This window comes from Taudactylus pleione, unplaced genomic scaffold, assembly GCF_031769625.1.
Source record: "Taudactylus pleione unplaced genomic scaffold, aTauple2 ptg000845l, whole genome shotgun sequence".
NCBI classification, from domain to species: domain Eukaryota; kingdom Metazoa; phylum Chordata; class Amphibia; order Anura; family Myobatrachidae; genus Taudactylus; species Taudactylus pleione.
In genome coordinates this window covers 5,336,113-5,355,674 of record NW_028285247.1, presented here as the reverse complement: position 1 = coordinate 5,355,674, position 19,562 = coordinate 5,336,113, and the positions used below count along the sequence as shown (strand labels likewise).

The 19,562-nt window shown below is 45.2% G+C and overlaps 1 protein-coding gene across 6 annotated transcripts in view; it reads left to right on the top strand.

Moving 5' to 3' along the window:
- The window catches only part of LOC148474430 (uncharacterized), a 42,178-nt gene extending 24,335 nt beyond the window's left edge, over positions 1-17,843 (top strand). For 2 of the 6 annotated variants that reach the window (XM_088458665.1, XM_088458664.1), the window contains exons 7-10: positions 3,558-3,650; positions 12,313-12,423; positions 14,566-14,667; positions 16,802-17,843. In XM_088458665.1, coding sequence (XP_088314791.1) covers positions 3,558-3,650; positions 12,313-12,423; positions 14,566-14,667; positions 16,802-17,676 — 1,181 coding nt within the window. In that variant the 3' untranslated portion in view covers positions 17,677-17,843. Of the gene's footprint in view, positions 1-3,557; positions 3,651-12,300; positions 12,424-14,565; positions 14,668-16,801 lie in introns of all 6 variants that reach the window. The other 4 variants (XM_088458667.1, XM_088458662.1, XM_088458663.1 and 1 more) reach the window with 2 other exon arrangements.
- The last annotated feature ends 1,719 nt before the right edge of the window (positions 17,844-19,562 follow it).

Below are 19,562 nucleotides of genomic sequence, written 5' to 3'. Positions count from 1 at the left end.
ACCCGTAGCTGGGGATGCCTGGAGCGGACTGAGAAGGTACCATGATTGGTACTTTCATCTACCCTCTCCCACTTTAGGTTAGCACAATTAAAATGAGGGTGTGCAGTCCAGCCCCCCCCCCCCCTTCCTTTTCCTCTGTATAACCATCTGTATGAGATACATAACGACTACAATTTTTCACACAAATTGATACTTATTTACAATCGTCTCTAAAAAGATTCTTCATGAATTAGATGGTCTGGCTCTAGATGTAATACGTTATTGCAGCTCTGTCCAGCAGTCATAAACCATATATATTTGCTCTCTTTATGTCCATATGTCTTTATGCAACGGAACACCATAGTTAACAAACAGTATACCATTTAAATGTCTCTGTATACTGTAGGTTGATCTTATCAGATCCGTCCGTAGTGTGCTTTTAATTAAATGATTAAATGCTGGCAATTCTGCTGGTGTAACATAATTTCCATGTCCCTGCCATGTAACAGTGCCTATCACCAGTCCTAAACCCACAGGAGACTTCAGGCTATCCAATGTTGAACATCTCCTGATGTGTAACTGAAGTCTCATGGGGACATTTAAGCATCAGGTAAGCGGGGAGCTACTGCAAATAGAGGCAGTCTCCCCCTCAGCAAAGTAGGTTGTCCGTGGGGGCAGCACAATAATGGCACCCCCATACTGCACCACCAGGGACATTAAGACTAACGGGAAGCTGTGAGATCAGCGGAAGTCCCTGGTGGTCACCTGGGGAGAGGCGCCTTCTTCCATTCTCTCCTCCCCTGCATTTTGTCTCGGTCCCTATTACAAGCAGCCCGCCAAATGTCTCCCTACTCATCATGACATCGGGTAGCCTTCTTCAGCGACTCTGAGAGAGTGCAGCTCCTCCTCTATACCTCACAAACTTCTGTAAGGTTATAGGTCTGTGTCTTCTACCACACTAAGCTAGGGCCCTGATTCAGAGCCACCCGCTTGCAGGAGGCAGTTCGCAGGTCTGAAGGGCGTTTTTTTTTTTTTTTTGTCCGGCCTTCTGGTCGCTCGCTAAGCTGTGGGTGACCACCCACAGCTTTTGCGAGCGGCCAGGTGATGGTCGCGACCATCGGGCTTGCAACGAGACCCTTGTGGTAGGATCTCATCTGCCGCAAGCCCCAGTGAGCTTCCGGCTCTAATAGAGCCAGAAGCTCACTACTGACATCAATTGTGATGTCAGTAAGGCCGCCCCGACACGGCAGGCGTTCCTCCGTTTGGCAAGCCACCCCCCCGGCCCGCCTATAAAACGGGGCGAGCTGTCGATCAACATCGACAGCTGCCCCATTTGTAGCGAACCCCGGAGCGAGTGAATTTCTCACTCGCTTCAGGGCTCGCACACGCACTACCCGGCAATTGACCCGCTTGCGAGCGGGTCTGAATCAGGCCCTAGGAGTAGCTGTAGCCGGGAGCAGACCTTTTTTCTTTTCTGTGCATTTCTGAACTTTTTGTACTTCTGTGTACATGGTACTTAGGCCCTGATTCAGAGCCGGATGCTCTGACCAGAGCGCTCGCTCTGAATCAGGGCCCACCTCCATTAAAATGGAGCGTCCTCCTGGACGCTCGTATAGCTGTGGGTCACCACCCACAGCATATACGAGCGTCCAACAAGATGGTCTTGACCATCGCGACCATCGGACTTGCGATAGAAACCCTGTGGTCGGGTTTCTCAACCGCAAGGCCAGGAGTGATTTTGGCTCTGTCAGAGCCAAAATCACTCCCACTGACATCACTGATGTCAGTGGGGCCGGCTTCAGACGGTAGGCGTTCCCATAGGAACGCCTCCGTCTGGCAGGCACGCCCCCGGAACGCCCACCAAAGGGGGCGTGCTGTCAATCAACATCGACAGCACGCCCCCTTTGGTGCGAGACCCCGAGCGATGGAAAGTCCTTCGCTCGCCGACCCATCGACCCACTTGCGAGCGGACTGCCGCTCGCGAGTGGGTCTGAATGACCCCCTTAGAGTGCTGCTCTATGTATTGACACAGAATTTACTGTATATTTATACATACAGTTCATATGAGGTATCCTCCTGTTTATGTAAATTTCTGTATATATCTCCTAACCTGGTAGACATCTATGTTTCCTATGTTTAGCAATTAATGTCAATGCTCTTCTAGTTAATTGTATACACCTCTCATTTGTTTGTGCCTTGTTCTGCTTCCATTACAATAACGTCTGTACAGCCTATTAGAGCAGTTCTCTATTATATAGACATTTTTGTATTGATTGTTGCTTTATCCTGATCAGTGCACACCCTTTTTGACCCGTCCTAGGTACAGAGCTTGTCCCAATCAGTCCAAGGCCTGGTTTCTGTCTCTAATTATCTGCAACAGATGCTTGGAATGCATCATTCCAAGCAGCATATGCCTATCTCTCTTCACTCAGGTTATGTCTGACTTGGAGGTCTCCACTCAGGCGGAGGTTTCGGACTTAGAGCTGTCCTCTTTACAGGGTGAGGATCAGCCTAGATCAGTGAATGTGGAGGCCTTAATCTCCACTGTCAAATTTCCACTGCTTACTAACCAGTTAAATGGCGTGGTCGCATGGTATGTGACCTCCATGCTTCAACTGACATGGTGGCATCCCATGTGGCCACGCTGCCCCGTTGTGTCCCCTGCCTTTTAAAGAGGAGATCCGTTCTGACTCCCTGGACCCCCAAGCAGTGATGCAGTGTTCCATGACCACGACATCACTGATTGATTTGCGCCCCATAATGCAGAGATCAGCTGCAGCAGGGGGGACTACTCAGTCTCCCTGACACGCTCTGCTGTGCTCTGCGTGTGTGGAGGGGTAATAAACAGTGGGGGAGTGGTAATACCCCTGGAGGAATCTATTATATTACTGAGGGATGGGTAAAATAAAGTATTTTGACGCTGGAGGGGGGATAAAATAATAATTAAAAAAATTACACTGGTCATGGGAGGAGGGGTGGGGATGCAAAAGATAGGGTGGTTGGGTTATAAACAGTGCCTCTTTTACTGCTAATGGGATGCGGGAGGGTCTATGACCACTGGGGGGGGTCTATTGCCAGTGGAGGTGGGTTTACAATTGAAGCCCATGGACACGATAGGGCGCATGTGCAGAACGGGTCCTGCGATCTCGCTCATCCCCCAAGCAGCAGCATGATTGACATTTTGTGGTGGTTGGGGGGCGGAGCGGGGGCGTGCCTGGGCGCCGTTCCTGGAAACGGTGGAGTGTCGCCTCTGTTTTCAGGGAGGGACGAGGCCAGGGTCTGCGTCGGCGCATGCAGATTTCTGGCCTCTTGCATGTGACCAGGCACCGGCCAGGCTGCAGGAGGCTTCAGCTCCCAAAGCCTGACCAAAAGAGCGACAATCGCGTCGTTGGACTACAGACTTCTTGTAACATAGATTTAATGAACATCTATGTACTGTACTGGGGGTTATTGTTTTTATTACAGTGGTGTCGACTTTTTATTTAGTTTTGTGTATATCTTGAAACAAGTTTTATAATAAAATGTTTCCTCAGAGTTCTGATTATTAACAGATATTGACTCATTTTGTGCTCTTAAAGTATCAGGAGATTCTGGTGGATTTCCCAAGTTCCTTAATATGAAGGAAGAGGAATTATGTGACAGAGATACAGACGATCTATCATCAGAGTATGGTAAGACAGCATCAATTAATGGTCCTATAAACTAACTTAATATATTACAGCAAACGTTATACTGTATCATTGAAAAGGAACAAGACACCATATTTATAGATATTGAATGAATATATAGAATATAAACACTAACACAGATATGAGCTATTTTACCCAAATCACCTACTTACTTATTTATTTTATTTCCAACCAGGTTAATGTGAGATGTGATATTGAATAAAGGCAAAAGTATATTTGCCCAGGCATTGGGAATATATGTGGTGGTAACAGGTGCCCCAAACCAAAGCCTCATGTAAGCAACCCTATATATGAGTGAGGTAGGGGCAGGGCAAGGACAGGACCTCACATAGATTTTGAATTAGAGACGGGAAGGGGGAAGTAGGAGCAGAGTTTGGGAGTAGTAGGGTCAAGCAACAAGGATGGTCTGCACTAAACTCTGGTTATCTGTTAGTATGAGGCTGTATTTATAGGCGGTATCTATTTAAATGACTGTTTTTAGCTTCTGCACTTTGTTTTTGTATAGTGGTTCCCAAACTTTTTAAATCACGGCGCCCTAGAGTGTCAGCATTGTTTTCACGGCACCTTATAACCAAAAGTTTGTTATTGAGAAATTCAGAATAAAATGTAGTGAAGTAAATTGCGCTGACCTGTCATCCTTAGGGTCAGTTATGTGGTGGTGACAGGTTTGCACTTCTGCTTGTCCATATATTTACATTACATTGACCATAAATAATTTGACTTGGTGCTGGACCAACAACCTGAGGCACCCCTGCAAGTGTCCTGATGCACCCCAGAGTGCCTAGGTGCACAGTTTGGGAACCACTGGTATAGTGATTAAAAAGTTCAGAACTAACTTAGAAAACCACCTATTCAATATATTACATAATGATTGTACTCCCATAGGAGAGTTGTTGGGAGTGTCATACAATCAGGGCCGGATTAAGGGGGGGCGACAGGGGCGGTCGTCCCTTAGCCCCCACACACTGAGGGCCGCCACTAGCAGCGGTGTGCTGTCTGCACCTGCCGCTAGTGTCCCCTCCGCTAGTGTAGTGTAGACCGCGCAGTGAGCGCAGCCACACTACACAGTGACATACACACAGCCGCCGGCGGCAGCTGTGTGTATGTTACAGCAGCCGATGAGAGTCACACAGACTCATTGGCTGCTGCACAACGGAGGGAGCCGGCCTGAGCTCATTCATGAGCTCCGCCTTCCGGCTCCCCCCACAGCGTGTGATGGGAGAGACGTCATGACGCTGACGTCTCCCCCATACTGAAGGAGAAGAGCCGGGACCCGGAGCTGAGTGTGGTGGTCGTGTCAGTAGCGGCGATTCAGGTAAGTTGTGATTTTATTTTTTTGTGTGTGTGTAAGGGGGCTGCTACAGAGGGCACTGCATAGGGGGGGGGGCCGCTACAGAGGGCACTGCATAGGGGGGCCGCTACAGAGGGCACTGCATGGGGAGGGGGGGGGGCGCACTTCATGAGGGCACTGGGGGGGGGCGCTACTAGGGTCAGTGCATAGGGGGACTACTACTGGGGGCAATGCATAGGGGGGGACTACTACTTGGGGTACTGCATTGGGGGGACCACTACTGGGTCTGGGGGCACTATATAAGGGACACTACTGGGGGATTGTATAGGGGGACCACTACTGGGGCATTATATAAGGGGCACTGCATTGGGGGGAACCACTACTGGGGGTCCCCCCTATGCAGGTTTGGGGTACTATATAAGGACCATTTGGGGCACTACTGGGGGCATTATATAAGGGGCACTGCATAGGGGGACCACTACTGGCTGCACCGCATAAGGGGCATTACTACAGGTGGCACTGCATAGGGGGGACTACTACAGTGGGCACTGCATATGGGGGACCATTACTGGGGGCACTGCATAAGGGGCACTGCTACTGGGGACATTGCATAAGGGGCACTACTACAGTGGGCATTGCAAGAGGGGCACTACTACTGAGGTGAATAAAAAGAAAAAAAAAATTCCTAGGGTAACGAGAAACTGTGGTATATAGAGGCCCCCACAAGTTTGTTTCCCAGGGGCCCCCACAGACCTTAATCCGGCCCTGCACACAATTACCACTTCTAGCAACCATTTATGCCATAGATCGGGCCTACCTGCATATGAGCATGCCCAGTATACCTCTTAAACTAGTATTAGCACCCTGGTCGTTGTTACCAAAATTACAGTAGTCACTGGGTTACTATCACTAGTGTCATTATAGAACTAGATTATTTGTCTCTACAGGAGTTGTCCATTTGGAAAACTCCACTCCGTTAGCTAGCATCCCCCTTGTGCAGAAATAAAGTGTGCCCTCCACTCCCAAGACCCACTGTTATCTGAGCATTTTCGATGGCCACAGTGGATTAGCTCAGAGAGTACAACCATGCGGAGACGACTGGACCTTAGATTCAGAACTGGAATGAGAAAGTAAATGCAGTGGCTGATTGTATAGGGGTTGCAGACACCTAAAGAAAAAGAAGGTGTATATGTGCACACAGTTAGCTAGATATATAGATACCTCGTATGAACACCGTTGAATATGAATCAACTACTAAATCTGGGGGTGCAGCCTAAACAACCAGTTAGATCCAATAAACAATAGAGAGAGCGAAAGGAGTTGTACTGGATAGGCGCACAAAAAATTACAAATATTAAAATATCACTTTTATTAGTTCATTTAAAAGGACTTAACACATATCACCTTGGTTAAGTCACACGTTCAGTGAAAGATATAGGTTAAAATTAGATAGTAGATAACACTAACAGTGCTCAAGGAAATAAAGAGTGTTATTTTAAAAAACCGTGTCTATTTTTTGTGTCTTATTTATATTTCATGTATCTTGTTGACTGTCTATGGATTACTCCCACAGCTACTCTGGAGTTGAAAATCACTTAATATGAATATCATAAATTATATACTCCTTACAGGTTAGTTATGAGGTAAAGCTTCAAAATAATCTGCTTCTCATGTTATAGCATGTTCATCTGCTTCTCATATTGTAACAGTTCAGAATTCCAGTAGATAGTGAGATCCACATATAAGTTGGCCTCTCAGATACCCATACAGATTCACTGCCCAGTAATCGCCTATCGTTACAGGACCTATACACTGGCACAGATGTTAGGAGTAATAGAGTGCTACTATTGTATACTTATTGTGGATCATCACAAAAATATATACACGTGACTGATAACCAATTGGTTTCATAATCCATATGAAACCAATGGGTTATCTCCCAGGTTACTTATTTTATATCTCACCCATAAATTACCTATACAATATAGGATAAATAGCTGTTAGGGGGGCAAGAACAACCTATAACAAGAGACCCAGTGATCTGGTTTCTTGGACAAATAATGTAATTACTGCATGAATGATGAGATTATAATCAATTGAGGCGTTTTTTAAAACGTCAAAAGATAGGGATCGATTAATTCCGTAGTTCTTCACAATGATAAAGATCTATGAGCTTCCTCTCTATAGGCTGATTGTCTATATCTTCAATCTGCCATATTGATTCGTAACTGATTTATATTATCGGTGTTGAAATAGAGGACATATTCCCCCTGATAAAGTGCATATTAATTAATGTGCTGTTATTCAGAGAATGGGTTAATATAAACTCCTGCTTATTAATCCACGTTTCAATTGTTGTTCAATACAAATATAGTAGAAAATGCATTTCCTCTCAGTGTTTGGGCATGGATATATCTTTTTCCTAATAACAATGGTATCCCTTTATATATCATAGTTTCAACCCGGGGGATAGAATCACTGAGCATACATCACTGAACATTGGTTATAATGGTGTTTGTATCAATTCATTTGTAACATTGTTTATAAGCAGTGAGTAGAGAAACTCAACTATGGATATTTAGTTAATGTAACCAATATTCAACACATTGAACAATACTAACAGTCTGAATACACATATTGACACTAGTTAACTTAATAGACACGCTGCTGCCGACGCTCGCGTTTCACTGACAAGCTTTATCAAGGTAAAAAAAAAATAATACTTTTTTTTAAAATAACACTAAATTTACTAAGAATCGAGTTGCAAACGCTGGAGAGTTTGGCCATTTTTTCCCACTCTCAAATTACTAATGTCAAACTCGGGAGAGAGATCTCCTTTGCTACATGAAAATACTGGATTGTTAGCAAACTCTCTTCAATTCACCATCGGCAAAACTTGAGAACCTCTTCACTAGTGAAGATAGGATTCGGGAATTAACCAAGCAGAGTTTCTAAACTCTCATGAGATGGGAAAACTCTCCTGTAAAAACTCTTGAAATAAATACACCTGCCTGTGATCTGCGAGTTTGGCAGAAACGTACACAGATCACTGTGATCCATGTGTGTTTCTGCATGTAAATATATAAAAAAGGTTAAAAGATTTTAAAAAAAGACATAGGGCCCCCCCCAAAAGACTAACCAGCACCAGACTTGCCAGCCAGTCCTGGTTCTTAAAATTACAGGGAACAAAATGTGTAGGGTTCCACAGTAATTTAAGAACCAGCAGCAAGGCCAGACCTGGTTTTAAATATAGGAAGAAAAAATTTGCGTGAGGCTACCCCCATATTTAAAACCAGCTCCAGACCCTTTCTATCGGGGGGCTGATGCCACAGCCAGGGGAGCCCTTTCACCAGGCCCCCCAGACACTGCATCAGCCCTGACCGCTAGTCAGCCCAATAATGGGGTCCCCCTCTCCAGGGCACCCCTGGCCTAGGCTGATAGCCCGGGGCTATCCCCGCCACCCCTGGGCGGTGGGTGGCGGGTTGATAGTGTATGTAGTGTTAAAAATATAATTATCAACATTGTCTTTAAAGTGGAAGTACATACACATACACCTTTTGTCCCACCTTGTTCTCCGCAGAATTCCAAGAAGGGCCACGGACACACTGTAACAACACGCTTCAGCATGTTGTTACAGTACGCTAATGACAGCTCATGGAGAATGAGGAATGAGCTATCATTAGTGCCGGGCAGCGAGCCAATCAGCGGCGACTTAACATTAGTGGCCACTCATTGGCTGGGACCCATGTGGACTTAGCCAATGAGCGGCTCCTCCACGCTAATGTTAAGCCGCCGCTGATTGGCTCGCGGCCCGACTCTAATGATAGCTCATTCCTCATTCTCCATGAGCTGTCATTAGCGTACTGTAACAACATGCTGAAGCGTGTTGTTACAGTGTGTCCATGGCCCTACTTGGATTTCTGCGGAGAGCAAGGTGGGACAAAAGGTGAGTATTGGGTCTTTTTTCAGGTACTTCCATAGGATACTTTACGTTGAGAAGTGGACATGAACATATGGCAGCAGGTGAATATGTGTGAGTGTGTATGGATGTAATAAATCTTTATTTTCACGGTGTGTCTTGTGTTTTTTACATATTTCTTTACAGGTGATCTACACGTACCAGCAGCCCCTTAATGCCCCGCATGCTGGTACTTTTGGGTCTCCAAGTACCAGCATGCAGGGGAGGCTTGCTGGGACCTGCAGTTCTACTGTAAAGACAAATGTTGTTAATTCTATTTTTAACACTACACCTACACTATCAACGCGCCACCCACCGCCCAGGGGTGGCTGGATAGCCCCTGATAGCTATCAGCCTTTGCCAGGGGTGCCTTGGAGAGGGGGACCCTTTTATTGGGGAGGTCGCCAACTCCCCAGGGATCCCTGGCCTGGGCTGACTAGCGGTCAGGGCTGATGCTGCGGCTGGGGGGCCTGGTAAAAGGACATCCCTGGCTGTGGCATCAGTCCCCCGCTAGAAAGGGTCGGGAGCTGGTTTTAAATATAGGGGTAACCTCAAGCATTTTTCCCCCCCATTAATTAAGACCAGGTCTGGCCCTGCTGCCTGGTGCTGGTTCTTAAATTACGGTGGAACCCTACTCATTTTGTTCCCCGGCATTTTAAGAAACAGGACAGGCTGGCAAGTCCGGGGCTGGTTAAGCTTTAGGGGGGAGAGGGGGGCCCTATGTCCTTTTTTTTTTTTTACTTTTAACCCTTTTTTTTAGAGGCTACAACAGAAGCAGCTTACTCATATCTCACTGATATGTGCAGGCTGCTTGTTTGGGAGTGTTTTGCAGAGAGAAGAAACTGCAATCTCGGGTGAGTAATCTCCTGCAATACCTGCTACTCGGGGGAGAGATCTCGTTCTGCTTCACCATCGGACATCTCACTCTCAGCTAAACTCACTTCTTGGTAGATTTGCGAGTCTCGGGAACTTCAAATCACCCGAGTTTTGGTGAAGCTAATCGAGTTGAAAAAAAAAGCAAACTCTCCCAGACTCGATTCTTAGTAAATTTACCCCTTAGTGTTATCTACTATTTAATTTTAACCTATATCTTTCACTAAACACGTGACTAAACTAAGGTGATATGTGTTAAGTCCTTTTTAAATTAACTAATAAAAGTGATATTTTAATATTTTTTTGTGCTCCTATCCAGTATAACCCCTTTTGCTCTTTCTTTTGTTTGTTGCAGACACCTAGCAAGATACTGCAGTCAGTCCACAACTTCTGTTCTAGCAAACAGCCTCCATAATTGGCTAAGTTCTTCAGATCTGTCTTAAAGCAGCTGAAGGACTGTGATATGTGACTTTAAAGAACAGATGGAGAGGGGAATAAATTATTACATGGCTCTTAAATTATTAAATTGGAAGGTTCCAATGTGCACAACCCCTTTATTACGCCTGATACGGGTGTGCACGTTAAGTGCCGATGTTCATTTAGCTCAGCTGTTATTTGCTACTGCGCATGCGGGAAATATTCTGAAAACTGATGTGCACACGTTACCCTGAGTGTATGCACAGATGCGCTGTTGTTTACGGGAACGCTGGTATCAGAAGTGGCAAGGGAAACCCATGGGTGTTCCTGGGTGCTGACTGGGAGGTGGCCTGAAGCAGGGCCGGCCCTAGGGTTGTTCGACCAGTGCGGTCGCACAGGGGCGGCACCCCTCCCCAGCATCCCGATTTTAGCGGGACAGTACTGTCCCGCTGTTCCACCAGCAGGCCGAAGGGGCCCGCGGGTGGTCAAATCGGGAGGCTGGGGACTTCACCGCCGCAGCTGTGCGGCGGTGCCGGACCCCCAGAGAGTGAATGGATGCCGCGCGCATGCGCGTGGCAACCATTCACTGACGGGAGAGGCTGGGGGAAGCCCAGCCAGTGACTGAGTGCTGGGCTTTACCCCCAGCCTGACGTTATTTGGAGGCGTGCCATGCGGGCACGCCTCCAAATAACGTCACAAAGGGGGCGTGGCCTATGGTAATTAGGTCACGCCCCCAAATTCGGTTGCGCACGGCTTCGCCACGCGCCATGTTAGGGCTCCATCTCGAGGGACGGCACAGGGTGCTCCGAACCAACCCTGGCCTGAAGTGAACACAAAAAAAGCCATTGCGTGGGCGTGCTATGGGAGTGTCACGGGCAGTGAAAGTGGCTGCATTCTCAGCCACAGCCGCAGAGGCCATGTTCACTGGAGACAACGGCATTGACATGTAAGTGTCGATTGTGCACGGCTGGTGGAGTGTCTTGAATTGCCGGCGGTATTACAGCGCGTAGCAGCGTTGAAAGTGGGTGTATTGGTGCTTGCACATTCAGGTGCCTGCTAGTACATGAGGGGAGGGCTGACACTAGCATTTGCATGTTATCGCTGCCGCGACTCCACAAACATACATACCAGCGGCTGCAGCTGCGTGCACTTCTGAATCAGGCCCATAGTGTCATTGTAGTGTATGGCAGAGGTTCCCAAACTCCTAAACGCCATTACAGTCCAGGTTTTAAGGATATCCATGCTTTAGTCCAGAAGGTTAAATCAATGTGGACTGTAATGGCAGAGTTTGGGAACCTCTGGTGTATGCTTTTTATAAGGACTGAAAGCCCACTGTAAATTCTGATGATGATGATGATTATTATTATCCTTTTTTACATGGTGCCACAAGGGTTCAGCTGCCCCTTACAAAATACATACAAAACAGTGATTTACAATACAAAACATTGCAGGACAAGGACATAGTTTATAAACATGGCTGCAACAGCGGTCATAATACTCAAATCAGCAGCAGGGCAGCAGAAACCAAGGATTCAGTGCCTTGTAGGGTGTATGGAATAAATGATAGTACCTGTATAAGTAAGGGAAGGAAAAGCACATGAGGGAAGAGGGCCCTGCTTGTGAGAGCTTACATTCTAAAGGGGAAATTCTGCTAGCTGTCTGTTAACTTTTGTGCAACCTCTGCCATTCCTAGTGCTGTTAACTAGGGCTGAACATCCAGATTCCCTCTATCTTTCATTTCATATTTGTTTATGTGTGTTTGATGCTGTGCAGTGTTCCTGATGTTATGTGCACCTGTTACTCTGTTATGTTCCTCCACTTCTGACAATAAGGGGTACATTTACTAAAGTGAGAGTTTTTAGAAGTGGAGATGTTGCCCATAGCAACCAATCAGATTCTACTTAATATTTAACTAGCACCTTCTAGAAGATAATGGCTAGAATCTGATTGGTTGCCAAGGGCTACATCTCCACTTCTAAAAACTCTCATTTTAGTAAATGTACTCCTAAAGGTCATGTTTGGAACTCCTCAATAATGTCTAAACAGTGCATCATAGTGCCCATTATTAGACATGAAATATAACTGCTGTTCAGTTTGTATTCCAGAGTGTCTAGCTAAAACCACTGATCTCTCTGCTAATAAGAAACAAAAGTATGACATGGAACAAAATGATGTTCAGACCGATGAAGGAAATTCCAATTTAACCACAAATGAAGGTAATTATATTAAACTGATTAATACACTATGATATGCCAAAGAAAGCTGACTGGCTGAGACACTGCAGCCGATTAGCTCACTAGGAACCAGTGTAATCACGGAACGGCTTTCTTGACAGCTGAATTATGACGATAATTATTATGTTCATTACTGTTTTGGAAAGCTAAATTTCTGTATTATGTTCAAACTATCAGTTTAATTATAAAAATATTATTGTGATTGCTTCATCCCAAGAAATAGCTGTCTCCATTCTATGTAAATTACATCTTATGGGAATTAAGGATGGAATAAATACGAGGGTCAGTTAGTAAGATAACAAGACCTCTCACGTATGTAATGTTCTGTATTTCATTCTAATTTCACACTAGGCCAGAGACTGTGCTTCATATCAGTCATACTGTCCCTACATCAGTTGTAAGTTGGAGTGCTGTTGGAGACATGGTCAAACATTGAGGTGCATAGTATGATCAGATTTCTGCATCTAAAAGGTCACATCAGCAGCTGAAATTCATCGCCAACTTGCAGAGTTGTACGGTGATAACGTCATGTCACAGAAACAGGTTTGGGTGTGGTACTCTGCCTTATGTAATGGCAGGACAAATGTTCAAGGTAAGCGGTGCACCATCCGGCCAAGCACATCAACCACAGATGACAATTTGTGCCACATTGAAGGTCTGATTCAGTACCGACACATTCGAGTTAGTGATACTACTGCTGAACTGAACATCTCAGTAAGTACTGTGCACAACATTGATCATGAGCAACTGGGGTGCAGGAGAAAGTGTTCAAGCTGGGCACCGAAGCAACTCACAAAAGTTCACAAAACCAATTAGATGAGATTGTCTCTTGTGCACTTGACACGGTACCATGAGGAAGAATTGCAGTTCCTGCAGCATATAGTTACAGTCGATGAAACGTGGCCTGGAAACACGCATCGTTCCCACCTTCAAAAAAATTCAAAGCAACGCCATCAGCAAAGAAGGTCATGGCGACTGAGTTATGGGACCACAAGGGCAAGCTTCTTGTTGATTTCCTCATCAGGGTAGATACTGTGAATGCTGTCCGCTATTGTGACACATTGAGTCGGTTGTGGAGGACAATTCGTCAAACACGACCTGGGTTGCTGTGAACAGGAGTCATATTGCTGCACGATAACGCCAGGCCACACCCAGCCAACCGCACTGGACCATCCATCCTACAGCACTGACCTGGCACATAGTAATTTCCATCTCTTTGGACCATTGAAGAAGCACCTGGGTGGAAGGAGATTTGCAACAGACGATGAAGCTCAGCAAGCCATCATGTCCTGGCTTCAGGTGCTTGACACTGATTTCTTCTATGCCGGGATAGATGACTTGGTGTACCGTTGGAACAAATGCTTAAACAAGTATGGGGACTATGTGGAAAAATAATCTGTACCAAGGCCATGCTATTGATTATACATATATGTACGAGTTGAACACATTTTCGCATTTAGAGGTCTTGTTTACCTCATTTATTGGGCCACCCTTGTATTTACGACTAATCCTCCATCTACACGCAGACAGGGTGCCAATCATTTGGACATAGTGCATCTCATGATGACTGAATAAATGATAAGTTATGTTTAGCGTCACCATAATACACAGCACTGTACAGAGAATATGTAATTATCCCATTCAGTCCTTACTCCATTAGCACACAAGGACCATAGTCGTTCTTCACAGAAATCCTGAAATCTCTGCACGCTGGCATTTATCCATTTTAAGATTGGCAGCAGTCATGCTATTTGCTTGGCTATGTTAAAATTAATTATTATTCTCTAGTAGTCACATTGTCAAGGTAAACAATTGAATACTAGTTTGGCTTTACATGCTAGGAGCTTTGAACAAGCCTCCCTCAGACACAGTTGTTCTGTTTTTACAAACAAGTGATACCTTAGTCTAAACTTTCTGTCACAATTAACTTTGCATGAGGGTGGAGGAGTTACATAAAGAGATATATTGTACACTAGGTCTTCCTTATTTATGTTCCATGTTACCATCTAATAGCGGATGAAGTTACTAATTACTAATAACCTTGAATTTTCACTCATTGTTTTGAGTTTTTTAAATGCATCTTTTGTCCGTGGTGCGCTAAGCATTTTCTATGTTTATTTATAGCCAATCATCTGGTTTTCAATCCCAAATTCTCTATTTGGATCAAGCAGGTGGATGAACAGCCTGAATGTGTACCTCCTGTGGCCTTACAGGCCAGCAGTACAGGTAGGAAGCAGGCACTAGGCCTATAATGATATACTGCAGATGGTATATTATTGCTATAGTGATTAAAGGTGACCATACATCTGCAGCGGATTGCCGCGATGCAGGGATGCGATCGGAAATTTCCAATCGCCATCGGATATTTCTGATCGCCCACCATTGATGTTCTGCAATGCGTCGCCGGATCGCGGACATTTGACATGTTAAAATGTCCCAGATTTGACGATTGCGATAATTTTTTGATCGCGATCGTCAAATCGCCAAAATCCAACATGTTGGATTTCTGCAATCCTGCGATGCCGGGTTGCAGCATCGCGGGATCGCGGCAATCCATCTCTGATGTATGGGGCCCATTAGTTTGACATGTGCAGAATTGTACTAATGCAATCTTCTGTTGTCAGTGCTGGGCCAAGGCAGACAGGGTATATGCTTAAAATATTTCTTTGCCAAATCTACAGCCATGGCCAAAAGTTTGAGAATGACACAAGTATTGGTTTTCACAAAGTCTGCTGCTTCAGTTTTTATGATTGCAATTTGCATATACTCCAGGATGTCATGAAGAGTGATCAGATGAATTGCAATTAATTGCAAAGTCCCTCTTTGCCATGACAATGAACTTAATCCCAAAAACAACATTTCCACTGCATTTCAGCCCTGCCAAAAAAGGACCAGCTGACATCATGTCAGTGATTCTCTCGTTATCACAGGTGAAAGTATTGAAGGGGACAAGGCTGGAGATCACTCTGTCATTCTGATTGAGTTAGAATAACAGAATGGGAGCTTTAAAAGGAGGATGGAGCTTGAAATCCTTGTTCTTCCTCTGTTAACCATGGTTACCTGCAAGGAAACGTGCAGTCATCAATGCTTTGCACAAAAAGGGCTTCACAGGCAGGGATATTGCTGCTAGTAAGATTGCACCTAAATCAACCATTTACCGGATCATCAAGAACTTCAAGGAGAGAGGTTCTATAGTTGTGAAGAAGGCCTCAGGGTGCCCAAGAACGTCCAGCAAGCGCCAGGACCGTCTCCTAAAGTTGATTCAGCTGCGGGATCGGGGCACCACCAGTGCAGAGCTTGCTCAGGAATGGCTCCAGGCAGGTGTGAGTGCATCTTCACGCACAGTGAGGCGAAGACTTTTGGAGGATGGCCTGGTGTCAAGAAGAGCAGCAAAGAAGCCACTTCTCTGCAGGAAAAACATCAGGGACCGACTGATATTCTGCAAAAGGTACAGGGATTGGCCTGCTGAGGACTGGGGTAAAGTTATTTTCTCTGATGAATCCACTTTCAGATTGTTTGGGGCATCTGGAAAAACGCTTGTCCGGAGAAGGAAAGGTGAGCACTACCATCAGTCCTGTGTCATCCCAACAGTAAAGCATGCTGAGACCGTTCATGTGTGGGGTTGCTTCTCAGCCAAGGGAGTGGCCTCACTCACAATTTTGCCTAAAAACACAGCCATGAATAAAGGGGTAGGGGGGGCGGCGCTGAACTTGGTCCCGGTGTCTGCAGAATGAACCAATACTTGTATCATTCTCAAAACTTTTGGCCACGGCTGTACACACACATAACCATAAAAAAAATCTTACCATAATCTCACAATACATAGCTTTTTTTTTTTAATTCTAAATCAGCAATATAAAAAAAATAGTGTCCGAAGAAATAACAAAGGGGGCGAAAGGATAGAAAGAAGAGAACAGGAAAAGAGAGGTAAGGAAGGAAAAGCCACCCGTGTCAATTACTGTATCGTAGGGGAGGAGGGGTAATGTGCACACTATAATCTGAGGTCTCTTTAAAACTTGAACAACTATGCCAAGTAGCCATAAAGTCAGAGGAGGGTGATTTAAAAAAAAAGAGGTGAGATCTTCCATAAGCATATAATGGTCTATTACTCCTTACTCTCTGGAAGTACCAAGAGATTGGAGGAGGGCAGGTTGAAGACCTCCAGAAATACGGCACAGTTGCCCTCGCAGCTTAACCTGCATTTTTAATAGTAAATCTGTTCGTGTTCAAGTTAGGTTTCATTTAAGCCTTAAAAACACTTGAACTGTATAACAGATTTTGCAATGTACTCTGAGCTAGATCTTTGCCAGACATTAATGCTCCCTCAACCTTTATCACAATTTGCTTTTATATCATCAAGCAGGTGGAAATGGTGACATAGTAAAATCAGAGAAGGATCTCGCCGCTGAGTGTGATAAATTACCTTCACAACAAGCTTTCACAGAAAATATATCAAATAAGGAAAACTCTCTGGAAAAACAACCAATACCACAGAAAACTCATCCCATGAATAAACCTGACTATACTGGGAAAGGGGAAGAAAGTCTGCTGTCACTTGTGCTTAAAAGAGCCAATGCTGGGAGTTTATATATGCCAAATAATAAATATTCTAACAGTTGCAAAGGCTTGGACTATTCTAGAGGCGTAGCAAGGACTCCAGAGAAAGACCCTTGTTATGGGTCTAAGCTACCAAGCTTTCAGATGCCAAACAGCAACAATCTACTCAGTTTCCATGTCCGCTCAGCACCTTCAAACCAAATTGCACACCAAGTAGACAAACCTTTCAGATGCCACATATGCGAAAAATGTTTCAAAACTCTTGGTATACTGAACGTCCACATGAAGACTCACACTGGCGTCAGGCCATATCAGTGCAACGAATGTGGCAAGAGCTTCCGAGACAACTGGAACCTTAAGGTTCACCAGAAAATCCATACTGGGGAGACCCCATACAAGTGCTCTACATGTGATAAAGGTTTTATTCAGTATGCTACTTATATGAAGCACCAACGAATACACACGGGCGAGAAACCATACTCGTGTTGTTATTGCGATAAAAGCTTCACAAATAGCTCCAACCTTGTGAGACATCACAGAACGCACACTGGGGAGAAACCATACACATGTGTGGAGTGCGGGAAAAGCTTTAGTTACAACACAAGTCTTATACAGCACAAAAGAATCCATAGGGTAGAGCCGGCAGGGAATGTTACCCAAGATCCCAGCAACAAATGAATGTCACATGACTAGACTTGCCCTACAACAATATGGCACTTATTACACTCAGAAGAGTCCCAGAAAAACTTTATTTATACGAAACAAATGTGTACATGTGTGCTTCTGCAGCCAGCTTTTTAAAATTGGAACATATTTGTGGTTAATTAAATTTGCATTCAATACTTCATTTTAATATGATTAACTGGTTTTAACCTGTGTTTTCTATAAGTACAACATTTAACTGCTAGAAAACCGGGCATGTGTAATAACTGTATAGCTTACAGGCAATTCTATAAACCAGTGGTTCCCAAACGCGGTCCTCAAGGCTCCCCAACAGTTCACTTTTTAGAGATATCCATGGTTGAGCATGGGTGGTTAAATCAAATTGACTAAGGCACTAATTAAGTCACCTGTGGTCAAGCATAGATGTCCTCAAAACCTGAATTGTTAGGATGCCATGAGGACCGCGTTTGGGAACCTCTGCTATAAACCATTGCAACCATTAATCAGCATTCATTAGGCTGACTTCACTACTGAAACGTCTAAAGGTGCCCATACATCTGCGATGGATTGTCGCGATGAAGCTATGCGATCGAAAATGCTAGCGTTTCCAGGTGGAACCGCCGGCCGCCCACCATCCATGTTCAGCGATCCGTCGCAGGATCGCTGAATTTTTACATGTTAAATGTCCCCGATTAGACAATCCCGATCATTTTTTTGATCGCTATCGTCAAATCAGGAAAATCCAACATGTTGGATTTCTACGATCCTGCGATGCCGGGTTGCAGCATCGCAGGATCATGGCAATCCATCGCTGATGTATGGGGCCCTTTATTCATTGCCATGGGATACAGCACATCATTCCTTTATCATCATGTATAACTATGTAATAACCCAGATAATTTTGCACAGAACATACATTTACTGTATGTCTAAAGCATCTCCTGGCTCTTAATTTATTTTGTAAACTTAATGAGCTTCATGACGACCAAAAATATAAATAAGGAAATTAGTTGTAGTGGTCGATTGAGTGGAATTGTCTAGAGGTGCGTTTCACAAGATAGTGTATTCATAACGAACCGACTACAGACTAAATCATTGACAAATCCTGGCTCCCTTATTACAAAGCGCATTGATGGTTATGAGCTAAAGGTTGGTACACACTTGCCGACCACCCGATGCGACGGCAAATGATACAGATGAACGATATATCGGGCGGCCAGTACACATTCTGGTGACTGACCACCTGGTATGTAATTCACCGACACCATTGACCTTGCCAGCGTCGGCAGCTGGGTTGCTCCGTTGTCCGTGCATTTACAGATGACGGAACGACCCCAATGTCTGCCAGTGGGGGCGATCGGCCCAATCTACGGGATTGGACGACATCGTCTAGTGCAGTGGTTCTCAAACTCTGTCCTCAGGACCCCACACAGTTCACGTTTTCCAGGTCACCCACCAAGTGCACAGGTGTATTCTTTACATTATTCTGACACATTTTAAAAGATCCAATGGAGCTAATTATTTCCCTTGTGATTCTATAAGGAGACCTGGAAAACATGCACTGTTTGGGGTCGTGAGAACCGGTGGTCTAGTGTGTAACTGACTGCAGCGGCTCCTGCCCTCTTACATGAGGGGGGCTGCCGCTGCTGCTGCTCTGGCCATGGCTGGTCTGGGTCCTGGTGCCTGCGCAATGAATCTGGCAGACGTTGTGATCAGCGCATGAGCAGCTGTGGTGCCGCGCATGCGCATAACACCGGCTTTTGGGGACTACTTTGGTTGCAGCTCCGAGAATCCATATAGGGCTGCCTGAAAGGTAGAGCAGTGGCTTCCACTGGAAGCCGCTCTCTGCTAATCGCAGCCCAGACTGGCAGTTCCAGGGAGAGGAGACACCTCCCCTGCCT